At 42.6% G+C, this 27,296-nt stretch overlaps 1 protein-coding gene across 3 annotated transcripts in view; it reads left to right on the top strand.

Moving 5' to 3' along the window:
• The window catches only part of RPGR (retinitis pigmentosa GTPase regulator), a 430,193-nt gene that overhangs the window by 126,971 nt on the left and 275,926 nt on the right, over nucleotides 1-27,296 (top strand). For all 3 annotated transcript variants that reach the window (XM_078658267.1, XM_078658265.1, XM_078658264.1), the window contains exons 7-8: nucleotides 2,027-2,185; nucleotides 14,555-14,710. In XM_078658267.1, coding sequence (XP_078514393.1) covers nucleotides 2,027-2,185; nucleotides 14,555-14,710 — 315 coding nt within the window. The remainder of the gene's footprint in view (nucleotides 1-2,026; nucleotides 2,186-14,554; nucleotides 14,711-27,296) is intronic.

The following is a 27,296-nucleotide window of genomic DNA, read 5'->3' as shown; positions in this document are numbered from 1 at the left end:
TCTAGTAACATAGCGAGCACCGGACCCACGTCTTGGCATACTCTTTCCACTTAGGGCGACTATAGCAACACAAAAAGATGATGGTCGTAATGCTGAATATTGTCAAACATTCACCTCCAATCACAGATTAGGGTTAAATCCATAGTTTATTTGCTCACCATGCCACACACTAGCTTGAATCTAGTGGCATAGCGAGCACCGGACCCACGTCTTGGCATACTCTTTCCACTTAGTGCGACTATAGCAACACAAAAAGATGATGGTCGGAATGCTGAATATTGTCAAACATTCACCTCCAATCACAGATTAGGGTTAAATCCATAGTTTTTTTGCTCACCATGCCACCCCAGTTGGGACCCAGAAATCAAGGGAATAGTCAGTGGTGGCTCCTCCGCTAAGGCGGAGGAGCGTCGCGGAAAATAAAAATAAAATGATAATAACAAGAAGTTATTATCATATTATTTTCCTTCACGCGTCTAGGCGGGGCTGGCTCGCCACAGAGGCAGCAGAAGTGGTTTACACTCCCTCCCTACATGCGCATGACGCTTTGACCGGCCCTGTAGGCACGGCCAAACAATCATGCGTAGTTGGCATGCTCTCCATTAGGCTGTGTTGCATGTGTTGCACAGCCCTGTGGAGAACATGCCCAGCCTTCTCAGGCAGTGCCTGAGTGGCCAAACAGGCTGTTGCGACCAATCACAACTCTGCTTCTGCATGGGCCTGATTGTCTGGCAGAGTCGGAAGCCTGGGTGCTTCCGGCAGATGCTGCAGGCAGCAGCCAGGAAGTAGACAGAAAAACAGAGGAGAGGTGTGCGGCGGCAAAGCAGGTACGTTTATTTTAATTTTTTTTCATCCCCCCCACCTGCCTCACCACCCCCGTTCAGAGGCAGCTGCCACTGGAAACAGTTCAACCCGAACTGCCAGGCCAGATCATCGCTCGTCTGGAAAACAAGCATCCTGGGACTGGTTTTGGGGTATCACCCCTCATTTGCCAGGCTAGCTTGAATCCAGCCGCATAGCAAGCACCAGAACCCCGTCTGGTCATACCCTTTACACTTAGAGCGCATATAGCAACACAATAAGATGATGGGCGAAATGCCAAACAGTGTCAACCATTCACCCCCAATCTGAGATCTGGGTTAAATCCATTGTTTTTTTCGCTCACCATGCCACCCCAGTTTGGACCAAGCCATATGCAAATCAGCCTTGACCCTGCTCCCCATGGGAACAGTCCAGCCCAAACTGCCAGGCCAGGTCCTCCCTGGACAACAAGCATCCTGGGTGGTTTCGGGGTATCACCACTCACAGCCAGGCTGTCTTTAATCTAGTGGCATAGCAAGTAAATGAGCCACGTTTGAGAATACCTTTCCCACTTGGGGCAACTATAGCAACACGTAAAGATGATGGAGAAAGAACAGTGATTTTCAAAAGGTGTGTGGCCTAATCAACAGTTTTTAGTGTACCCAATCATAACTTTGATGCAAAAAAATGGCCATGGCACAAAAAAGCTGCATGCATAAATACAAAATCCTGATTAAAAATCAGGGGTAGTAGAATACTGTTGTGCAACTCCTGTGACACTTACCGTTGTGTTTCCACTGCTTGAATGGGGAATGAGAGCTCTCATATGGTGGCTTACTGGAAGGGATTTCTACACGGGGATAGACATTTTCCTGGTATGTGCAAAGGTCATTTGTGTCACATTAATGCATGCAGAATTTTAATCTTGGAGGAAAAGCTACACTTGCAATTGGGTATGCACTGTAATACCACAGGAAATCTTTGAATAGTATAGATGATTGGTTATACACTTCGGATTCTTTGTAAGGGCCTGAATAATTTCAAAATCTGCTCCAGATTTAGGAGTGACTCGATGAGCATTAGGTAGGACCTTTCAAGCAGGCCATTTCACATAGTGACCAACTGTTATTCTTCTACATACGTAGAAAATAGGAGCTATATTCAAGTTAATGTTTAGAGAAATGTTTAACAATGAAGATTCATTTCTTGTGTTTATATTTTACAGAGGATGGGGAACTCTACACATTTGGGGAGCCTGAAAATGGGAAGTTGGGCCTGTCCTCAAAGCAACTTACAAACAATAAGGTGCCACAAGTAGTCCCTGGAATTTCAGGAAAGGTCATTATGGTTGCCTGTGGTGGTGGGCACACAGTGGCATTGACAGGTATGCAGATTTTATTTAGTGCCATTTTAATGCTGGACTTCATTCTAGCACACTTGGAGTGTGTAATTTCTTTGCACAATTGGCCCCAATACTATATAACGACTTGGTTGGAAATATGTGCTATAACTCTTCATCACCTTTTAGAGCACTCTGTATCCAGTCTATCAATTAACTCAGCCCCCTGAACAGTAGGCTATCAATAGCTTTTCATGGATTATTGGATTTTCTTTTATGTGACCCTTTCTAAAGGCCAATTATTGTTAATAGTGTTATACATATGCATATCCTTTTTACCATCTCTCTGGCTGGCTTTTATCATTCCACTGCTTACTTTTAGGGAACTACTGTGGCCTAACAGATGATCCCTTGGGTAATTATGATATTAATTACCCCAGGGAAACCCGACATAGAACACTACCTAGTAAGAGCCTTACCCCCTGATGACACCTCAGTATATCACAAGTTAATTGAAAGGGTAACAATGTACTACAAGGCAGATATGCGTATGACGCAGTAGAAGAACAATTTCCTTCTACAGATGCTCTCTAAAACTGAGTGTTGGGTGCAGTTCCTTCCTTTGTTAAAGGGCATGTTAACGTGTGAACCTGAGAATTTTAAAGAACCTGTCAGAGTGAGAGTTGTTAACTCAGGGTAGAGAAGAAAGTCAAACCTTCTCCTAATAACCCAGTCTATATTAAGGGAGAGATCACACCTGATTTTTATAGTCCGCCACACAGCCCGCAAGCACGCTTCTGTACAAGGCAGTGGTGATCCTCCTACTTCAGGCAAGGAGAGTAAAAAGAATGATGCAGCTGGTAAAAGGGTGGCTGTTGGTGCAGTAACTCCTTGGAGAAGAGCTAACTCTATGGTGATCCTTTCACTCTATGACAGGGCACAATGGAATGAGATGCAAGGGCTGCTTAAGATTCTTCCAGAGGAGTGTAGCAAGACTGGGAATTAGTTAGTAGAGGATCACAAGGTGATATCTAAAGCCAACATCTGTTGTTCTACAGACACTGCACCTAGGGGCATCAACACAAGTGTGTTGTTTAGAAGGCAGGCCAGACTCTGTATGTCGGGCTAGAGCCTTAGGTTCAACAGGATCTCCTAAAACTTTCATTTCATGGGAAGAACCTTTTCAGGCCGCAGGTTAATGAGATGCTTGAAAAGACTATAAGAGATATAGAGACAGCTAAATCAATGAGAGCCCTTCAAGTAACAACATTCAGTGGCTCTTTTTGAAAACACCAGTCCAAACGGGACCAAAGACAAACCCCCCAAGCCAAGCATACACTTACCATAGGCATCAGCAGTCCATTCACCAGCAAGCTGGAAGCGGTTGCAGGTGGGGTTCCTACCGAGGTAACCATAGTGGCAGGGGTAAAGGTAGCTCCAGTAAAAGGATTGATCCCCATTAAGCACTGACTTGTCATCCCCCCGATCACATATGTCAAGGGAAAGTTATGCGATTTCGTAATTCGTTGAAAGGGGATAATGTCGAAGTGGGTCTTAGCCATCATCCAACATGTCTACTACGAAGAACTGCACGCACCTTCTCCCACTATCCCACCTCATTCTCACACTCTCAGCACATAACATCTGTTGCTTTTGAAGTGGAGGTGTGTGGTATGCTCTACTAAGTATTATGTGGTAAGTTGTTATGTACTGCAAAACAATTAGAGAGAAAGGGCTACAGCAGAAACGCTCTTATACCCCGAGCTATCCAATATTCCAGAACAACAAAAGAGCGTCAAGAATTTCATTTAAAACACTACTCCACCAAAAGGTCCACCAAAAACACAGTCTTGTCAGGAGGAAAAAGGGGGGTAAAGAAAAGGCACAGTAGGGAGAAATGAGATCTGAGGTGAGAAAAATAACCCTCAAATACCAAACATGTAGGTTTTTATTCTCGTCATTGGGTTCTTAAGTATGAAAATGAAAAAGGGCCAGCCATTAGGCCCTCGAGAGAAAGTGCGAATTTAAAAGGAAGTATAGCAGTTCCTAATATCAATTTTAATAAGTGGAGAAGTGTGGCTCACTGGTTAGAGGAGGCAGACCCTGATGCAGAGGTCAGACCCGGGACCAGGGTTCAATTCCCGACGCGGCAGGGTCTTGAGCTCAAAATGTCCACGGACTCGATAATTCTCGCCTCGGTGCCTACTCGAATCATGGGTTCACACTCTGCAACTCTGAGCAATAGCTTGCTTAATCTCCACTATGGCCCCACTGCGATGGGATGCCTGGTCTTCACCTGGGGATGCCCAGTAGGGGTTATCTCGCAGGGAAAGCCAGGATGGGTTCCCAAAGCAAGCGCTAAGAGACCTGTCGGTGATTTGGCGCTATATAAACCGAAATTAACATAACATAACATAAGGGGATAGCCTACTTCCATTAACCGATTCAGCGCTGCGCAAATTTTCGCGCTGTGCTGAACGTTCTAATGAGCCAATGGGCTCATGACGGAACAGTTCCATCATGAGCACAGGCCAACCGACGCTCATGACGGAACCGTTCCGTCATGAGCATGGAAGGGGTTAAAAACAAGTGAAAATTCGAACATGATAAGGAAATAGCAATGAAAAACCAAATGTCCTTTACAAAAGAAATATAAGTGTGGTCAACATGTTTCTGCTTAAATCAAGAATCATTCACTTAAGCATTCGTCAGGACCAGTGAAAATTAAGAAAAAAGTGTGGACAGACAAGCACAGGCACACACTCTAACGTTTGTCCATTCCTTGCTGTCCTGCAAACCAAGGCCTATTACAAGCCGACCACCAAGAATAACGTACTTCATTTTGCGAGTTTTCACCCTCGCCCCCTTCGTGAAAATCTACCTTTTGGGCAATATCTCCGTATACGGAGAAATTGCAGTAACCTCCGTGATTTTAAGAAACAATCAGGGGACTTGACAGCAAAATTGCAGAAACGTGGCTATCCTAAGAAGACGCTAAACAAGAGTTTTAAGAGGGCAAAAAACCAAAACCGAGAGGCCCTCCTCAAGACCTATCCCAAGAATCAAGCGGAGAATCCCCCATTGACCTGCGTAACTACTTATAGTAGCATTTCAAATGCAGTCAGCCACTGTATCACAAAACATTGGAAAATTCTGACAAGTAACCAACATGATTGGTAAAAGCCCCTTTTCTCATATAAAAGAGAACGTAGCTAACGCGACGCCCTAGTACATACTAGGCCAAGAGAGCAAGCGTCTAGCATCGAGAACAATGTACTGTCAGCTTGGGGCCTCCCACCAGTCACGGGACATTTTCCGTGTGGCGATTGCGCTGTATGTCATTTGACTACTAGTTCAAAAACTTTGGCTTTGGAAGCAGGGAAACTTTGGGAGCAAAGAGGCCCTATAAACTGCAACTCCAATAACGTAGTTTATCTGATAGTCTGCCCATGTGGACTTAAATACGTGGGCATGACATCAAGAAAAATTAAACTGCGGATTGGAGAACGCCGGAGTAATATCCGGTGTCGGAAGCACACGACAAAACTGACTAGACATTTCCTGGAAGCCAACCATACCCCGAACGACATAAAATGTACGATCATTGAACAGCTGAAAAATGGTTCCGAATCACAACTGTATGAAAAGGAACAAAGGTGGATATACCGTTTGTCCACGCATAATTCGGGTCTTAACGATGCGATACCCTGGAGTTCTATTCTTAAAAAAAGGTGAACCACTCATGACTACGGGCTTTTTATACAAATCAGATATCGAGAATTATAAAGGGAATAGGACATAGATAGCACCAGGTTTAATGACGCTGGATATAAGATTTATGTCTATAATCAATGTTTTGAGTATCTGCCCTTCCCTTTGACATATTAATCTCATAGATAAAGAACACTTTGTAACTACGCAAAAAAGGTGATTCATTTTTAGATGCACCATGGTCAGAGTCAAAATAACAGGTTTCCACCTAAATAAGGTGCAAATATGCTGCTTAGGTGGACACTTACCGAGGACTATTATGTGTGTACAGCCACTTTGTTCATTGCTTGTGAGTTTTAATAAAGTTACTTGATATCTCTAGGTCAGACTGCCGTGTAGAGCAATGCTCCTTTAAGCCCCGTGAAAGTCCCGATCATGTGACCACAGCATCTGAAGTTACAAAACGTCAGTTAGTCAGGCATCCAGTCACCGTTCGGGGCATGGATGTGTACTTCGTAGGTCACGAGAGGGGAGCCGCCCGATAAACAGTGAGTACGGCCATGGATGTATGCTTACAGCGTCACGGCTACGCCTTGCTGTTTTTTTCCTAATTGACATGGCGTCTGGGCGTAAATACCAGGGAACTGACGCCAGTTAGGCTCTCTTTTTTTCTCGCTCCTCTATTTGTAAACACACGCTTTGAAGGGGTAACGTTAGCAAGAGCTGTTACTCAGAATTCCCCTTACTCCTTTGTAGTTGTGATCGGGCGTGAAGATTACCCCCGCCATGCACCCAGGATGCTTTATTACGAAGCCTGAGAAGTAAGTGGTGCATAATAAAACGTTTTTCATGTACTAATCACATTAGGATTCATAGCTAAATTATCAACAATACATATTAGAAACGGTCTTTCTCTTGCTCTTTTTTCTGAATGATGGCGATTATGGCAGCCGGCACATTTACAGTGTTGTTTTTTAACTGATTCATTTACACTGCCACGGAACGCGTGTGTTCAGTGTAATTCCTTCGGCCAAATAGGTGGGAGTGACTGTAACATGTCTAAAGGTGGAGGGCACTGTTTTGGGTTTTATACATTCATATATTGGTGTGGAATTGCTAAACTTGGAAGTAATTCCTGGTTCACCATAGAGAATTAGTTGGTGGGCCTACAAACACGGTATCAGCAAATGAGTTTTTGTGAATGGGGGATGTTTGGATTTGTGTTTGGGAATACGTAAGTATGGTCCTTAATGAAGGAGGAAAATGTTGAATTGTAAATGAGTACTTAGCCAATCATTTACTAATAACATGAGTAGATTCCTAATGTACCCGTGTTACACTTTACTCGGGCCAAATTGTTATTGAAAACCTGTTCTTCTCTTCACAGATACAGGTGCACTAATAGCAACTAAGGAAACTCATGGAAGAAGAACCGTGAGTGGGTGAACCACCCTTTTAGGACAGCAAGGAATGGACACACGTTAGAGTGTGTGCCTGTGCTTGTCTGTCTACACTTTTTTCTTAATTTTCACTGGTCCTGACGAATGCTTGAGTGAATGATTCTCGATTTAAGTAGAAACATGTTGACCACACTTATATTTCTTTTGTAAAGGACATTTGGTTTTTCATTGCTATTTCCTTATGTCCGAATTTTCACTTGTTTTTAACCCCTTCCATGCTCATGACGGAACGGTTCCGTCATGAGCGTCGGTTGGCCTGTGCTCATGACAGAACCGTTCCGTCATGAGCCCGTTGGCTCATTAGAACGTTCAGCACAGCGCGAAAATTCACGCCGCGCTGAAGCGGTTAATGGAAGTAGGCTATCCCCTTATTAAAATTGATATTAGGAACTGCTATACTTCCTTTTAAATTCGCACTTTCTCTCGAGGACCTAATGGCTGGCCGTTTCTCATTTTCATACTTAAGAACCCAATGATGAGAATAAACACCTACTTGTTTGGTGTTTGAGGGTTCTTTTTCTCACCTCAGATCTCATTTCTCCCTACTGTGCCTTTTCTTTACCCCCCTTTTTCCTCCTGACAAGACTGTGTTTTTGGGGGACCTTTTGGTGGAGTAGTGTTTTAAATGAAATTCTTGACGCTCTTTTGTTGTTCTGGAAAAATAAGTTATGTGACATGGTATAGAATGTTAAGTAATGCACCAGATAAGAACGTTATGCTTTGATTCAAGGGAGTTGCAACTGAGAAGCATTGTAGCTCTGACCACTGATTGATGGGGTCTGATGTACCGGACATTTCGATCTTAATTAGAGAGACAATGAATATTCAACTGGTGTGGCGATATATCCTTTTCACAAGGGGCTCACCCTCCTGCAGAAGGCGCCATAGAGAAAGTGTCTCTGCAAAACAAGGAAGTGCAATGCCTCCCTCTACTTTCTAATTCACAAAACAGGTGGATCCATCAGAGCTATCCTGCACCTGAGGCCACTCAATCGTTACACCTTATCAGATCATTTTTGCATGATAACTCTATAGGATATTATCCCCTCCTCCAACAAGGAGATTTCATGACAGTACTGGATCTCAAGGATGCCCACATGTACATACACCCATCCTGCACATTGACTTAATTTTCTTTTTGTGATTAGTAGTTATTAATACCAATTCAAAGATCTTCCTTTTGGAGTCACCACAGTTCCAAGGGTGATCACAAAGTGCCTAGGAGTGGTGGCTGTGCATTTGTGAAGGTTGGGCATTCATGTCTTTCCCTACCTCAGCGATTGGCTGATTAAGTGTCACACCAAGCTGCAATGTCTTGCTCACACTCAAACAGCGGTGTCCTTGCTCCACAGCCTACGGTTCACCATAAAAGTTGCTTAGTCCCATCTACAGTCTCTCTAGATACAACCCTTCATGGATGTCACTATGGGGAGGCCTAGCCCATTCAGTAGAGAGTCACAGCTTTCCATCATTTGACACCTCTTTTTTAGTCCAACATCGTCTTCTAGGGTTGATGGTGCCTTGCATCGCCATTGTCCTGTATGTAAGACTCCATATCAACCCCTGCTACATTGTCTTGCGTATTGGTGAGCTCAAGCATGAGGATCACTGCTAAGGTTCAGCTTTGGTTCAGACCAAGGCCTGCCACTCTCTGCAGTGGTGGAACAGCAACAGTTTGTTGCAGAGCAGGCCTTTTACATACCCAGTACTGCAGGTGTCCATCACCGTAGATGTCTCTCCATGAAAGTGAGGTGCACACCTTAACAAACCAACTGACCGGGAGATGTGACCATTTCAACAGTAGTGTCAGCCTATAGCGATTAGTCATCCACTTGGCACTGAAAGCCTTCTTGAAACTCATCTCTCACAGTGTGGTCCCGATCAGGACAGACAACATGACCTCCTTGTACTATTTACAGAAACGTGTAGAAATATACTTTGGTCGGCTATGTCAGTTCCCTATTGAGATGTGGCTTTGGGCAGCCCATCACAATGTTCACTCCGTGTCTGGGCATCTCATTGGAATCAACAGTAACTTTACGTATCTGCTCGAAAGGATGCTTCAATAGATACACAAGTGGGAAATAAATACCTAAATCCTATAGTGATACTTCCAACTCTGGGCCACTGAACATATAGATCTGTTTGCTACCCTAGAAAATGCAAAATGCCAACCCTTCACCTCCAGGTTTTCACACCCACAAGCCGTGAGCAATGCACTATGAATGTGTTGGTCAAGTATATTTTCCTACACTTTTCCACCTCTGCCAATGCTTCCATATGTGGTGGAAAAGCTCAGGCAAACATCACTAACATTCATTCTGGTAGCACCATCTTGGGACAGGCAGCCATGGTAGTCTACTCTCCTAGAGATGTCCCTGCATCCTCACAAGAACCTCCTGGCCATATCAGACCTCCTCATGCAGTGGCAGAGGCGAGTGAGACATTCAGATCCCAGACCAATCAATTTTGTGATTTTGCTCCAGATTCTAGGATTCTCATACTTCCTCATAAATGTATGTCCATTTTAAAGGAGGTCAAACGACCAACAATGCGGGCATGTTATGCAGCAAAATGGAAAAGGTGTGTCCCCCCCAATGTGTTTCAGTGAACCTAGATTCTTTAGAACTGTCAGTGCAGTACATTATGGCCTTCCCTTTGCCTACCCTTTGTATTTGCAGAATGTAGGCCTCACCTACACCTCATTTGTTTGCATTTAGCTTCTATTGCAGCCTACATGCAGAATAGGGAGCACCAGTCCCTTTTTTCGAATTCCAGGTATTAAGGCTTTCTTGGAGTTTCTCAAAAGGGTAATTCCCCCAAGATTCTCTCCAGCTCCTGTGTGAAACCTAACTGTAGTCGATACTAGACTCATGAGACTGCCTTTTGAACCTATACATTCATGTCCCCATCAATTCCTTCTTAGAGGGTGGAATTTCTTGTGGTTATTACCTCTCATAGAAGAGTTTGTGACCTGCAAGTGCTAACTTTCCAAGTCCCTTTCAGTCGGGTACACAAGGATAGGGTAGGTTTTGAGAACCAACTGTATGTTTCTTCCTAAGGTGGAGTCACCTTTTTACCTTTCTCAAACCATAGAGCTCCCAGATTTCTTTCTGCACCCAGAATCCGTTGCGAATAGAACACTTCACATATTGGATATTAAAAGTGCGTTTTGATTTACATAGATCGAACCATAGTTTATCATAATTCAAATCACCTATATGTCGCTTTTCAAGGCCCTAAAAGACAGTCTAAATGTAAAGCATTATTATCTAGGTAAATACATTCAACTTTATTGAAGCAAAACAGGTTCTACCTGCTGCACCTAGGGCACACTCCACCCTTAAGAAGGGAGCAGCAATGCCTTTTTTGTGAAACATTCCTTTATTTGATATTTGTAAAGCAGCCACTTGGTCATCTCCACATACTTTCGTTAAGCACTACTGTGTGGATATTTTAGCTAGTCAACAAGCCATAGTGGGTATGATGGGATTGAGAACCTTATTTCAAGCAACTGAATCATCCACACGCTAGCTACCGCTTTAGGAGGGTACTGCTTTACAGTCTATGCTAAGCTTGTGTATCTACAGCAAGATATGCTATGAACGCAAAATGTTACTTACCCAGCTAGCATCTGTTCGTAGCATGTAGTGCTGTAGATTCACATGTGCCTGCACTCGTGTTTGTTGCAGATCTCTTCTTTTTCTATTTCTTAATACACATGGTAGCTCACACACTTTAGCATGACATTCCATACATAATATAACCCGATGTGTGAAAATAGTCTAATATGGAGTCGATGCCCATGCGCAATGCACAACAAGAGGAGTCGCATCACATACTATGACTCGACAGACTTCTTCGATCAGAAACAGCTTGCAAACATCCGAGTCTACTACTAGATAGCAAGAGTATGCTACGCATGTAAATCTACTTGTTACTTATTTCCAGTGAACACCAGGACAGAAAAGCATTTTAAAATAATACTTGTGGCTCCTTTCTAATGCAGCTGCTTTACATTCCAACTGTAATATTGGTTCCAAGACATTTTTCAAGGCAGAACATTAGTTGTTTCTCCCCAACCCATATATTTGCTTAGTTACATATTCGATTTGAGATATTTTAAGATGAAACATCACTTCATCTAATATTCATTACATTGCAACAACAAAAAAAGACCACATCCTTACAGGACATATTGCAAGTATAAATAATTGTATGAGCCCATTTTCTATACCTTCGTGGAAAACACCCCGATTCCGCAAATGCTTGCTGAAGACCCTGCCCCAGCACCACTTTGTCCAAGCTGTCTTGTAATGTTGATCGTACCAGGCACACAAGACTGATTGAAGATTGCATACTCTAACAGAGAGGCTTGGGTTATCTACTAAGACCAGTGTTAGCTTGTTTCACCATCTGACCTGAACGGTTACCTTGGGGATCATAATAAAGGGCAGGAGCTATCATCTAGGTGTCTGTACCCATAAAATGGAAGATGGTATCTGTACAAGTATCACTTTCAGATGCTGAGTCGGAGAAGTCATTGTGGCATTGTTTGTTATTCCTCGTCAGACCCTTGGCAATTGAGTACCACCTGTTCTTTAGGGAATTTTCCCAGAGTTTATCATAGGACTCTATCATCACTACTGGGTGAAGTTCCACATCATTTCTCCAGAAAATATACTTTGTCCCTGTACATATGTCACCTCTACTTGGAAAACCTGGAGCTTCTGTACCCTTCTGACTTACTAACTGAATATGTTGTGGACCATGGCCTCATTCCTTCTTTTTCTAAACAAATAGCAGTCAAGTAGATATTTATGTGATGAAGTCACCATTTAAACTTCCAAGTACCTTTGATCTGCATTAACCCCAAATACATGTGTTACGGTCTTTAGTAATACATATTGGGCCAGATGTACGAAAGGAAATTGCATTTCTTAACAGACCGAATCGCACTTTCTGACTGTTAAGAAATGCAATACTGCCTTTCAATACGTACAAAGGCATACACGCGGTCGTAAAATGCTATTTCTAATCAGTAGAAGTCTCATTTTGTGATTCCTTAAATGGGAACTCGCAAATAAGGATTTCCTATTCGCTATTTCCTGAGCACATGCACAAAGCCTTTCCTAAATGCGAAATGGTCAATTAGGAAATGCTATTACCATCAACTCCAAGTCGATGGTAACCATGTGAAATTTAGAAAATGCACCCAGAATGCATTTTTTAAAGTACCGTGTAGCACATACATGCCCCTAGGGCATATGTGGGCTTTACATGTGCACCACCTTTTTGGGTGGTGTACCAAGGGGAGCATTAAGCCCATAGGCACCCTTGGTTTTGCATTTCCTAATTTGCGATTTCTTATTAGGTGATCGCTATTTAGCAAATACAAAATCATTCATACCTATGGGCCTTTAGGCACAAAGGAACAAATGGTTTAAGCATTTCCTAAATGGCGATCTACTAATAGCGATTCCTACTCTGTAGGAATCGCTATTATGAAATCTTTATTTTTGTACATTCCAGTTTGCATTTCCTAAATAGCGATTTCGAAGGATTCGTTATTTAGGAAATACAAACTAGAAGTTTCGTACATCTGGCCCATTATGCACCAATATTTTCTCAATACAACACTAATGTCAGGGCAGAGTATGGATTGGGCGTATCTTTAAAATTGGTTTAATATTATTTCTGAACAGAATATTATACTTTGAAGAGGCAAATAAAAGCTGCAAGAGGATCTCAATCCCATCCAATAAACAATCACAGTTACATTCTTCCTTAGTCACCTGTTCTTCGCTTTAACATTTGAAAACTCCTAATCTTAAAATCTCTTCATGACAGCTGAAGCATATCTGATCTGAAGGTGCACCAGATCAACTACATCTTGAACTATATAGGGTTAGGTGATGTTGAAAGTATGCCTCTGCCCTAGTTGTAGTGTGCTATTTTAGTCTTTGAGGTGCTTCCGATGTCTTTGATTTGCTCATAGATCTTTGACAATCATCATTTCCTTTCTCTGTTGAGCTCAAAAGGAGTCTAGAGCTTCAAATCTTCCACCTAGTGTGGAAGGAGCAGTAAATTGTGGTGATTCTTAAAACGTATTTTGGAGCAAATACCTATTAATTTCAAATTCTTACTTAAACATGTTTGAAATCAATGCCCTTGCCTCAAATAAAGAGTTGATTTCCACCTCTTTGACCAATCAGCTATGTATCAAGTCACATCTCTGGAAGTGCGGGTGGAATGAATTGTGTATTCTAATGAGAATGTATCAACATGTTTAGTGCCAGTGTTGGTACTGGATTTCTGACAGACAAATGTAGTATCTCATTATGAAGACTGATCTCCTGAATAGTTTAACATGTTCCACGATTAAAAATACATTTCTAATTAATACTATTAGGGTATTATCTCTTCATCTAAAATGTGAAACTGTCACACATGCTTCTGCACCCCCAGCATTATCAAAGGCATCCCATATTCTACCCTCATTCCTGAACAGACCAGTGGACTATTCTAGCCAACCACATTCAGTAAAGCAGATTTCACTAGCTGTCATGAATGAAAGTATGTGTTTATATTAAGGACATGGGAAATGATGGTGGTTATTGACTAAACGCTAGTACTGAGAGCAGGAAACTGTTAAGTAGAACTTTTGCTTGTAAAACTTCACACTGCTGCGTCTCATAAGCCTAAGGCAAAGTTTGTAACATAACTATAAATCCCATGTCAAACATAGTACCAATAGGGTCACAACATTCAACTTATCATCGTCGGTCCTTTGCAGACCCACCTCTTCCTTTGCTCCTGATGGCAGAATATAAGTGTCTTGCTTGGTGTACAAAGTTTCTTCTATATGGAATTGCCCAGGTTAAGAGAGCACAGCTTATCCTCAAGGCACCAACTTGAATAAATGTTTTAGATAGAGGTCTCTAACCACATATAAAACATATTGCTTTTTTGCCAAAAGGTTGTGACCTTGGATACAAAACATCTCTAGGAATGATAATTTTTACACATTATTTTCTACTTCCAGCTAATTTTGATGTTATGGACAAAAGCATACAGCCTTACTTCTATCCACGGCCTTTGGCTATTGTAATGTTGCTTATTTTTCAAGTCAATTAAAAACTTACATTGGTTATAGTTTAGGTGATGTTCTACGTCACAATTTCATCGGTGCTGTTTTATACTCCATCTCATATGTACTTTCTTTTTACCTTTCTGTTTCTAGAGAATGATGTATGCACTTTTGGCCTTGGTCAGTATGGGCAGCTAGGACATGGCACATTTATATTTGAAACTTCTGAACCAAAGACTGTTGATGCCCTGAAGAAGCTTAAAGTGTGTTCCATTGCCTGTGGTGAAAACCATACAGCTGTAGTAACAGGTAGGTGCACAGATGTATTTGAAACCTATATAATACTTTTTATTTATCCTCCATCTTTGTTTTACAAGTTATTAATGTATTTGCTTTTGTGTTTTTGAGGGGAAGGTGAACAAATCATTTCTTTTGTCTAATAAGACAGCAGACTTCATGTTGCAAAGTTTACTGCAGGTGCCTTTTCCTAAAGTTAGCATAGTGTGAAACATAACCTACTATTGTTGCCAGAGACTGGTTGTAGAACTACTAAATGACCTTGTGTTCCACAACCGTTCTATAGCTTGAAGAGTCAGGGATGGTATTCATACACAGTAGAAGAAACAAAGTATAATCTCCCTCTTTTAGGATAAGAAAGTCATCGACCTTCAGACAATGGAGGATAATGAGAAATCCTCATATTGAGAAATCCTCAGGATTTCCCCTGGCGCGCTATTTCTCATTATATCTGCTTAGTAAAAAAATGTTTTTACCACAACATCATTTGTTTTGTGGCCAATTCACAAAAATGAGGTAAGCCGGTGCAAGCAAAATGTTAAATTTATATGAAGCAATGCATTACTTTAAAGTGCTGTGAGTTAGAAATAGAAGTTTGGATGTTACCAATGTTTTTACTGGAAGCCAATACATTTCCTTGAGACATGTTTTCAAGTGCATAAGCTTAGGAATATTCTTACCAATACAATCTGTACAAAATATTTTAAGGCACAACACAAAGTAACAAAACGCCTACATACACGGCCGTACAATAGTCCAAATTGGCTTCAGTTGCCCTAGCTCTTGTGGGTCAGGTGAGCATAGCCAGGTGGGCTTCTGTCAGAAACATTTTAATCCATTTAAACATCCTAATATTATATGAAGTGGAATCCCTACGATGCTGATCTTTGAAAGCACTGATAAATTTGTATCTAGGCAGTCTCCAGGTTCTTTAAATGTGGTCCTTCGGAAATTAAGGGAATAATTCAGAAACTGTTAAATTACTACAGCAGTATTGAGCATACACTTTGCTAGCTTTGTCATTGTTCAGACTTAGCCAAGTTAACTTGCATTCATTCATCTTTGATGTTGGCAGTGTCCTTAGTTTCCCTTCCACAGGACGTCATAGTCGGTCGCCAAGTTAGAGAGCAGAGCCCGGAACTCCCCATCCTGTGGTTCCCTGTTGGGGTGAGAGTTGAGGTCCGCTGGCAATGCTGTCGCACCCATTCCCTGGTGTTTGAATGAGCTCACTGCACCCCTCCTATATCGCACTAAGGTTTACATAGGAAAGCAACGTGTTGGTTGCGGATATCTCCCCTTTATTTCTGCTACACTTGTGCTGCCTGCTGACTGCATCCCTCTTCAGGGCTTGTAGGTAACAAACACCCGCTATGTGGCTGCTCGCCCTCCCCTGCTCTATTGTGTTTCTGTGTCAGAGCTGCCCTTTTGCCGCGGTTTGCATTATGTTTATTTTACAGCAGGGGATGTGAAATGTAATCGGCTGCGGGTAGTGTCCTCGGGTTTACGGCAATTTCATGGGCACTGTGTTAGCCATCCGTGTTTGAGCATCTCGTTTAATTTTAATTCTGTGCTAGGCCAATGAGAATTTCGCTTAAATTCACTTCCATATACTAGGGAATATAAAAAAATATGACCAGCACTAAAATGCAAGATAATGTTTTGCTTTAGGTCTTGTGAAAATGTCACTTTTGTGCCGGTGGCCTGTTTGTTCTATCGTCGTTATAGCACTATTGGGTCGTTTGGTGCTAAGGTCATTTTGCGTTGGTAAGTTGGGGTAAATATATGTGGTTGTTTTTGGTTTTATTTTTGTTTTTCCACCTACAAATGTGTGAAAAACTGCTCTACACCAGTGGCGACTGCTCCCGATGCAAATAGGTAGGACGGCAAGGGGTGAGGACATAAATACATTTAAAACAATATATATAAATAATGATATATATGACTTGCCTGACGCTGTGCCCGCTCCATCTTTCTCCTCTCCCGGTCCTTGACTGGCACACACTGGAATGGTATTCCCAGCATAAGAGCAGCGTTGGGGTTGGTCTGAGTGGCCTGGTTTGCCACTCAGACAGTGCCTGGAAGCCTGTGGCTTTTCTCCACCCGGATGTACAACATGAGAAATGGTGGAGAAATGCTAAGTGCGCATGTCGGTTTGGCCGGCCTAAAATAGCCGGCCAAACCGCCAAGTGCACTTAGTAGTGCCCACAACTCATCCTCTTGAAGCTCAGGAGGATGGCCCAACCCCGCCCTGCAACTCGGCTACCCTTCAGAGGCACCTGTGAAAAAGAAAATTATATTAGAATTATTTTATTATGATTTTCTTTTTCACTATTGCCTCTGATGGGTAGCAGCAGTGGTGCGACAATCCTCTGCCTTAGCAGAGGAGATGCCCTTGCCCTACACAGTTGTAAATGTATGTAAAAACTAAAATATACATGCAGAAAAACTTTATCTGCTGTAGCGGGAATTCTGTTCTCCTACAGAACTGTGCATAGAGATTTGGATCCTCGGCGAATTAGGGTGGCCCAAAACTCACCTCAGTTCCCAAAATCCCCTTACCAGGCTAGCTACAGTGTCTCATTGGTCATAACAAACTCCCAATGTTTAGACAAACCAGAACATGAACTTACGATACCTCAGGTCACGTGGAACACATGAGCACTCTTTCGTTATACAATCATTTCAAACCAGAACGTGGAGTAAATGAGGACACGTGCACATTTGAAATATTTATTTACTAATGCCGTTTTCTCAAACGCAGTATCTTAGATAATACAAGGAAACATATTATCAGAAGCAAAGTTATCAGCATAGTTACTAGTCCATAAAAAGCAAATGGTGACAGCATACTAAAATGCTGTAATGAATAAGGGTTAACAACACCTAATTCTCACCCTCCCTAACTAGCATATTATATTAATATCTAAGAAGGTCTCTTTGGGTTTTAGCAGGGCGGCCCCATACCTCAAGATCCTAGTATGAAGAGATCACATCAGCTTCCACCAGCTCTCTCTGCATGCGAACCGCATCCAGTGTGTATGTGTACTCTAAGCAAAGCAATATAAAACGCGCCTAAAGCCAGAATTTGGCAGGAGCTGCACTTATGTTATGTCTATGAAGGTGCGGAGATCAGACCTCACAACAATTCTGTGTCGAGTTATCCTTGAAGCTTCAGCACTCTCTGTACAGAAATAGTTTACTAAGCAAAGCTGATATCGGAGCAATAACATATTATTCTCATGTAAATCACAACACACTTGTAGGTTGAAAGCTAAATCAACAATTAAGTGTCGTGTGCAGAAGCAGCAAAAGGAAAAATGGCGTTTAAACATTTAATAAGCTCATGCTAACTTAACGCAGTATATAGATAAGCAGTAACTATATGACACTGCAGCTGTTCTAACACAATTCTGATGTAGAAATGTTAAACATTAACAGTGCTTCACATTGGAGTACATTAATAGTAATTCAAATAACTCACAAACTATTATGAAATTAAATGAAAATAGGATTTCTAGAGCGCGACTATTACCCAGGTATATCTAGCCGCTAAGCCGACTCAATGAAATGTAGATGACGGCAGCATAAAAATAGGAACTACTTGTTAAATAATAAAATTACGCTTTTTATTTATTTGTGACACGTATTCATTGGGTGCCTGTTTATTGTTTGCATAGCAACATGAGTCATTGAGCATGCATTTCTGTGGAGTCTGGCAATATTAGCTTGAGTTTTTCGGTGGCACAGCAGACTTAGAATCCATCTCTGTACATAGCGCTGCCCCTTAAAGCTACAATATAAACTATTATAAATTTGGGGGTTAAGACTGAATGCACATTAAAAGAGAGCAAATAGACTAATGATATTGCAGGGCTAGCCTAAAATGCAGTTGTTGATAGCTGTTATGTAATCGTAAGCAGTTTTGCCACTCAAGACAGCATTGGGCTGAAGAGCAAAGGCAAGGAGCAATAGCTGTTCAATGCCGTCTACGTACAGAGTGAGAACATGCAGAGCTTACCATGTTTGTGGTGCCAATAATGGATGATTTTAACCTATGTCCCTGATTTTATCTTCTAATGATTCTGGGTCTGGTGGCTCAGTGGGATTAGCCCAGAAGATAAAATCATCCACTACAGAGATCTGGGTTTGATCTCCTGGTTACAAGCCTCCGCATCAGCGCACCACCACCTCAGCATCCGCACCAGCACAGCACCACCTCATCATCAGCAATGCTTCATCTCAGCATTAGCACAACACCATGTCCTCATCAGTGCCCCACCACCAGTGCAGCACCTACTCTGCATCAGCGCAGCCCCACCTCAGCACCAGAGCAACCCCACCACAGCATCAATTCAGCACCAACTCAGCACCATCTGAGCACCAGCTGCACACCACCTGCACACCACCTCAGCATCACCTCAGCACCAATCTGCACCACTTCAGTATCACTCAGCATCACCTGAGCATCAGAGCAGCACCACCTCAACACCAGTGCAGCACAAGATCAGCACAGCACCACATCAGCACAGCACCACCTCTGCATTAGTGCACAAGCACCAGCGCAGTCCCACCTCAGCACCAGCACCTCAGCAAAAATTCAGCACCAACACAGCACCACTTCAGCATCAGCACACCATCACTTCAGCACAGCACCAACTCAGCATCACTCAGCACCCCCTGACTGTCAGCTCAGCACCGCCTTAGCACCAGTGCTGCACCACCATCTCAGCATGGCGGACCACCAAAGCGTCACTCAGCACCACCTCAGCACCACCTCCGCACCAGCACCACCACCTCCGCATAATTCAGCACCACCTTAGCATCATTTAGCATCACCTGAGCATCACCTCTGCACCAGCACACCCCCACCTCAGCATCGCTCGCACCACTTCAATCTACCCTCGGAATCTGACATCTGTTGATTCTCCACGTGTCCGTCCGCTGCTTGTGTTGTAATTCAGGTACTATTTCCCAACCTCCACCCTCCCTTTGTTTATGTCCTCGCCCCCTAACAAAAAAAACTGTAACAAAGAAGCTTTAGAACAGGTAGGGAGAAATTGCCAGAATTGAAAGGGCAAAAAAACGAGAAGACATTTTTTGAGTACATTCCTTTTTTCCAATCGGGCCCTTCAGTTCTACGTAATGTATTCTTGGTTATATATAAGGTAAAAAAAAAATGCTTAAAACTTTTTAATTCTACCTTTTCAACATGCTGCACGGCAGGCACAATGCTCTACAACATAGCTTAAAGACATTGGCAAAGTCAATAGCTCTGGCTAAACACTCATAAGGGCCCAAAAGGCAAGACCTATTGCCTATGCCTATTCTTGTTCTCTTTACAGTGGGCGGGGAAACTAAGGGTCCGTCGGGCACGGCTGGTGCACAACTGCTATAGTTATAAGAGCATGCATATTATCGGCCAGCAGAGCTGCCAAGCAACTGCTCAGGGGCGTAACACAGGCCCCCGCATGCTCCGCGGTGCGAGGGAGCCTCTAGCTACAAGGGGCCCCCTTGGCACTGCAGTCTGGCAAGAGAGCTCTTGATTGAGCCCGGAGGGGGCCCCTCTAAGAACCGTGCAGGGAGGCCCCCTCACTTTTCGTTACGCCAGTGCAACTGCTATTTGAAGCGTTAACGTGAAGTTTAGGCAAGATAATACTAGCTGTTAGTACAGAATCCACTTTACTTCCAGCTGGCCCTTTTGCGTGCGCATCGAGCTCCAACACCACTTCTACTGCGCTAATTTCCTCTTTGATAGCCCCAAGAGCTTAAGTGAAAACTGTAATGATGCTTGAACCATTTTGGGGTCGTTTGACATCACCATGGGTAGAAGTGGACTTGCACCATATTGACAAAATCCAGAACACACAGCTAAGAGAGAAGGCCTGGTCGGTTCCTACTCTGCGGCGGATGGGCCCAGTCTTTGCCTGGAAAAACCAGTGCGTTAAATAGCGCTCACAGTGCTAAATAGCCCCGCTTCCAGCAAGGCTAACGAAAGAGATGAATCTTAATGGTGGGTTAGGTAGTGCCCAAGTCCTTAGTTGTGTCCCGCACAGCGGGAAAACCACAGTAACAGCTGCTGCTAGACCCGGGTGGTGGGGCAGGGTAAGGAGACCAAAAAAAGTATAATAAAAACACTTAACTGTGACAGCTGGCCAGCGGCCTGGCCGGTGCCGTCCTCTTCTTCCTGACTCCGGTCCGCAGCAGGATGCTAGAAGCAGCAAGCAGCAAGAAAGCACCCGGCTCACAGCCTCCCGATAGCCAATCACAACGCTGTGATTGGTCTGAGCGCCGTGCATCTTGCATTGAGAAGATGCAAAGTGCGCATGAATATTTGGCCAACCCAAGAGCACTGGCTAAACAGTCATGTTCACTTAGGAATGAGCAAACCACTCCTTCCCTGCTTTTCTGTCGTCTAAGCAGCCCTGCCCCAAATGCTAAGCTGCAGCAGAAAGAAATATTAAATGATAATAACGCAAGTTATTATAATTTTATGTTTCCTTACTTCACTGCTGTGAAGCAGTGGGGTGACGCTTCTCCGCTTTAGCGGAGGAGCCGCCACTGGAAAACCAGCGTGTTAAATATCGCTGACAGTGCTGCTCAAAGCCCCTACTCCAGCAGGGCAGATGACAGAGATGAGTCCTGATGGATTGTGGGCTTGGCAGTGCCCAACTCTTCACTCGCATCAATTGCTTTTTTATTGGCACAGATCTTTTCTTCGCAGAGTTCAATGTTACCTTGATTGCATCAGTAGAAATGTCCTTAATCCACCTATGGAATTGCTCCGCCTGTAGGATAGCAGAAGGGAACATTTGAAGATTCCTTCAGCTTCTCCTGATGCATTTATTCCATGGTTATTCACAAATTGTTGTAGACTGTCTCTTTTTTCATAGTTCTCGCCATTTCCATATCTCTAAAATAGCTAAAGCTGTTCAGTTTTTCCAGATTCGTAATATTGTTGGGTTTTTATTTAACACTTGGTTTCCCCATACCATAGTCTTGGACTTGGCGTACCTTACATGGATGCAGTTGGATTTAGACTAACAAGTCTTGTTTGTGAACTTGCCCTTATTACAGAATCATCGTCATACAATAGGTCTGGAATGTCCCCTCGATGTATAGAAGAAACAGTACTGGAGCTAGTTTACATCACTATTTCACACCCCTGCATCATACACTCGTGTAGGTCGAATTTTAGCAGCACCTGACCCAGGAGGCCGAATTTTATTTGAGCCAGAGTGCCCATGTCTAATTATTTTTATATGGAGGCCATCTTATGTTTATTCCCTAGGTGTTTTGTCAGCTTTTTCCACAATCTGGATGTTGACATTAAACCCAAAGTGGAAGGTAAAATAAGGAATGCTATTAATAGGTGCCCATCCTTTTTTCGGTGTAATTTGTGATTAAAATACTTGGTAAAAGGGGCTGATAGGCCTGAGTGAGGTATTGGCTTGGGATCTGTCACTTGATCCTAAGATACTGTTATTACACAGCACAGATAGTATCGGGGGGAATAGATACAAGCAGCACTTATTGTTCTTGGCGGTTACCATTGCTAAGAGGGATATTGCTCAGCAGTGGAAGAGTGAGTCTCCTCCGAAGATTAGTCGATGGAAAAAGGTCATAGATGAATGTATGAATGCAGAGATATCGGTGTTTCAGGCCAGGGGATGCCTCCAGAAACGTGAAAATATGGTTGCGATGGGCAGATTACCGAGCCATAGAATTACCTCCCCTTATCACCTCGGATCCATGATACGCTATGACCCTGTACTGGGATTGGCCCTACTACGAATGCGAGGGTTATGTGAGACCTTCGGACTACATATTCAATTGTCTATTTATAACTGGGTGGGACTTGTGATGATCTGCGCAAGTTTATTATTGTTATTCATAGTTGATTTACAGATACAACGATCCGTACTATGCAGTGTTGCAAATATGTATCAATATGTACCCTCCGGGTCTCATCCCGGAATGTATCATGTAAAATCAATAAAATCTGTTGTTAAAAAAAAAAGGGGGGGGCTGATAGGGCCTGGCCCAAATTATTCTTCACATTATTTAAATATCACCTCAGGTCTTAACCAGTTGCACAGATTGTTGTGTAGCATTTTAGAAATACAAATTAAAATGTAACAATTCGGCTAGTAGGAAAATAGGATTTTACCTCCTGAACTGTCCCTTAATATATAGGGGAATCCTAACTGTGTTCATTCCCAAATGAATGAATTGTAACGTTGGTACTGCATAACCTGAAACTTTCCAGTGACATTGGTCCCCTCCAGGGCATGTAGATGTTGAGGATATTTTGGGAATAAGCCTTGAGCCAGGAGCCTTGTTATTTTCAAGCCCTTCTGTTATTTGAGCGAATCTTGCTATTGTGTGCATGTTCAGGATGCCTTCCATCTCGTCTTTCATCCCATGTTAATTTACATCAAAGGACATCAAAGGCCTGATGAACATGCAATTGCTCTGTAATCTGTGTTCCAGTCTTGTGATGATATTTCGCATTCCGTTTCCTCTACAGCCTGATTGAAGCTCGCTGACACTGCCAGTTAGAGCCTTTTTTTCCTGCCACGGTTCCCTGTTCTCTCTATTTGTGCTTCTACTACTCAGCCTTCTTAGTATTTAAGAAGTGGTCACAGACATTTTTTTTTTACTTTAACTTCTCTTTCGGGGCATGGTTTTTCATCTGGTAATTTAGTTAATTCCTGATCGGTACACAACCCCCATTGAATAGGGACACATTTCTGGGGGTGTGGGGGGTTTATACGATCACAGTTGGGGATCCTTTTGCCAGCCTTAGATTTCCATTGATTACACTCTTCGGCTAGTGTTTCAAAGTATGCAAGACATTTCTTTCAGGTCAGGTGATTCCTACCTCTCTTTCAGAGTACAAGATTTTATTTCTTGATATGGTTTCCTCCTAATTTTGAAACTATGTATTGACATTTCCTGTGTCTACACATTTTTCCTTTTCACGTTACTCCTGTTTTGAATTTTTAGACCCACTTCATTAAATTTGGGGAACTCAAATTGATTATTTCTTCCAGTGCTGAGTGCAACACAGATGGATGGTGATTTCCCCAAAATTGGGCATTATCTATTTATTTACTGGTTCAAAGATGTAATCCAGAAGAGGCTGGTTTTCTCTTCCTAAACGTCTGATGATTTCTCAGTTTGGTATATCCACTGTTTAAATTGATGGAAACAGAACCTGTGTTTGCATACAAAGCTCACCGGAATACTTATTTATTGTCCCATCATGTGAAATATACTTAAGAACGAATGCTCCGAGGGCTCTTTAGGTTACAAAAAAATGAGTCATTAAGCTTTCTTCTCTGGACCGTTAGCCTGTGAAACATATAAATCTCACTCCTCACAGTAGTTAATAGATCTTTCCTGGCAAACTCCTACGTTGTACCGAGTTTCTCAATGCCTGCCAGTAAGTCAACAGAGGTATTATTGTGAGATTGCCTGCTGATTTTAAAGATACCACTTTACGGAAGAGTTGCATCAGTCATTGGATATTGAGTATGTCTCTGTCTATGGATGCTGCAGCTGACTTGGAAGCGCCCAGACGTCTGTGATATGTGATTCTTTATGAATGGAACATCCATCATATGAAAGTGGCTTATTCCCTTGATCACAGAGGAACATATTTTTTTTTATCTTGATTGATGAACTGTTTTTGAACTGTATAAAATATTTTCCTTGCAGGAATTTAAGGAAATCTATTTCACATGTTAATGCTTCGAAGCCTGTGATGTTCCATGAGTCAATTTACCTATCTCCAGTAACTCCAGTATTTCAGCCCAAATCAACATGCCTGCTCAGGTCATGGACTTACTGTACTGCTTTCTGCCATGCCGGACCTAGCTGTTGCAATCAACTTTAATTTCCACATTGTGCTGAATGTGCATCTGTCTATTAGATAGTTTACCTGTTTATACTAATTCCAACCCAAATTTATCAATGCTTCTGTGATAATTTTGTCCCTCAGAAAGTTGCCTCTTACTTTGGAGACCATGGCTGGCACTTTAACAGACATTTGGTTTGCACTCCAACCTGGTTGTCTCCAGTGAACACTTCACTCATGTGGGCAAATTCCTTTGTTGGTCTTCCTAGCTGGTCATTTGCTGCCTCATTGCAACAAAGGGTTTGCCCCGGAGTGTGTCATGGAACGTGCCAGTACTTGGCCTTCTTGATTCCACAGTTCTTTGTAGTTTCTCAGGTGACTCGGTCTGTTTCCTCTGTTTATCCTCTTTGTTCTTTAATTCTTAATTTCTGGGTATGTACGTAGGCTGTGGTCCCAACCTATTCTGAGTATCTTCATCTGTGTTTGTGATTTAGATCCTTTGTATTTCTCATTGATGGCTGATCTGTTTAGTGCCATGTTCTGGGGTGTCTCAAAAGATTTGCGGGGGGTCACTAGTCTACACAGCAGAACAATGTTTACCCAGACTACCTAAGGGGGTTGGGTCATATATGCATTAGTAATACAAAATTAACCAAGAGAATAGCTATGAGCTATAAAGGGTTTCCTTTTAACACAATTAACACATTATTTTATGATTTACAGTGTGTTAAAAGCAAAACCTTTATGGATCATAGCTGTTCCCTTGGGGGTTATTTGTGTTGCTAATGTGTATCATAAGTCAACCATTTTCCCTTTAATTTATTTGAGCCCCTCTCAGGCACTCACGTGCGCCTGCCTTTGGTGGCCTTTTTATTTTCCACCCATATTCAGTCACAATAACATTTCTGGAGGACATAGGCATTTATGGTGATACTTTGGCAATATATTTTAAAAGAGACCTTCCCATACCTACCAAAAGCACTCCGTGTCTGTGCCCCATTGATTCACTTTCATTCTTTCAACCAGCATGGACCTAACTATCAGGTCTGGTCACTCCCTCTACTTAGCCAATCATAAATATTCTTCATAGACCCACTAGAGTTACTTAAAGTTGGGCCACTTATAATGATAAATGAGGCTGGAGTCGTGAATTTTCTTCTAAGACCCTCATTAGAAGTGGCCCCTTAATTGGACCGAAAATCCCATCCCCTTTAATTTACTTCAATCAGCCTGTAACCGCTAAGAAATCGAGAATTACCTGAGGAATTGGATTTACTGCATCTGATTCACTCAATTTTTCTTCTTTCAAGCAAACTTTTTTTTGCCAGCCCATGCAATCTAGCCTTGTGTGTCTGTCGTGGCTAGATAAACCAAAGGGGATGATGGACGGAGTGTTGAACATTGCAAGCACTCACCCCTAGTCAACTGATCTGGGTTTAATCCATCATCATCCTTTAACTCACTCCGCCACCCCAGTTCAGACATGGCCATATGAAAATCAGTCTGACCGTGTGCCCAATGGGAACAGTCTAGCCTGAACTGCCAGACCATGTCTTCCCAGGACTGTAAACAAGCATCCTGGGACCGGTTTCTGGCTAATCAGCCATCATCAGCCAAGCTACCTTGAATCCAGTGGCAAAGTGAGCAAGGGACCCACGTCTGGGCATACCCTGCCAACTTAGGGCAACAAAGCAAAACCAAAGGGGTCTCAGATCAGTTGACTGGGGGTGAGTGCTTGCAATGTTCAACACTCCGTCCATCATCCCCTTTGGTTTCGATAAGTTCGCTTTAAGTTGGCAGGGTATGCCAAGACGTGGGTCCCTTGCTCACCACACTTTGCCACTGGATTCAAGATAGCCTGGCTGATAAGGGTTATGAACCCGAAACCGGTCCCAGGATGCTTGTTTCTGGTCCAGGGAAGACGTGGCTTGGCAGTTCGGGCTGGACTGTTCCCATGTCAGACTGATTTGCACATGGCCATGTCTGAAATGGGGTGGCGGAGTGAGCTAAAGAATGATGATGGATAAACCCAGATCAGCTGACTGGGGGTAAGTGCTTGCAATGTTCAAGACTCCGTCCATAATCCCCTTTGGTTATGCTCTGTCGTGGCTAGATTATATGACTATTTGCATTCAGTTCAATTTTTTAAAGACCTCAGTGTCCTCCTTGATGCGATTGTCTACCGTCTGGATTCAATCAACTGACTGTAAACAGACTATAGGAGCGTCAAGACCATATGCTCAGTTCCTTGATTGATTTTTCATTGTTATGAGTGTGGTAATGCTTGGCACATTCCTGACGTATTCTTCCTGATATCAGTGACAGTGTGCTTTGCAAATGCCCATAAATGAAATAAATACTCTATACCTTATGGTATCCTTTCAGAGCCAGATCTATTGAAATTTCTTAAACTACTAAATAATTGGCTTTTCACCATGAAGCTCATCTCTTTTAAATGATTCAGCTCTTCAGTCCCGCAATTACAGCGCCAACAGACTCTACTTGCCATGGATAGTGCACTTTACAAGTACCCATTGTAAAAAAAAACACACTCATGTGGTTTTTCAAATTTGTCCATAGCACTATTGCCCACTGACTGTATTTTACGTTTCTAGTGATGTCTTCAGTTGCGCCTATTTCTCTTATCTATGTCTCTTCTGTTGTTTCTCTCATCTTTTGTTACATTTTTTCTTTCCTTTTTTTAAACGCTGAAACTGTTTTTATTCTTTTAAAACTCTC

This window comes from Lissotriton helveticus, chromosome 8 (assembly GCF_964261635.1).
Source record: "Lissotriton helveticus chromosome 8, aLisHel1.1, whole genome shotgun sequence".
Classification (NCBI taxonomy): domain Eukaryota; kingdom Metazoa; phylum Chordata; class Amphibia; order Caudata; family Salamandridae; genus Lissotriton; species Lissotriton helveticus.
The sequence above is the reverse complement of the archived record's forward strand: the minus strand, read 5'-3'. Positions and strand labels throughout refer to the sequence as shown.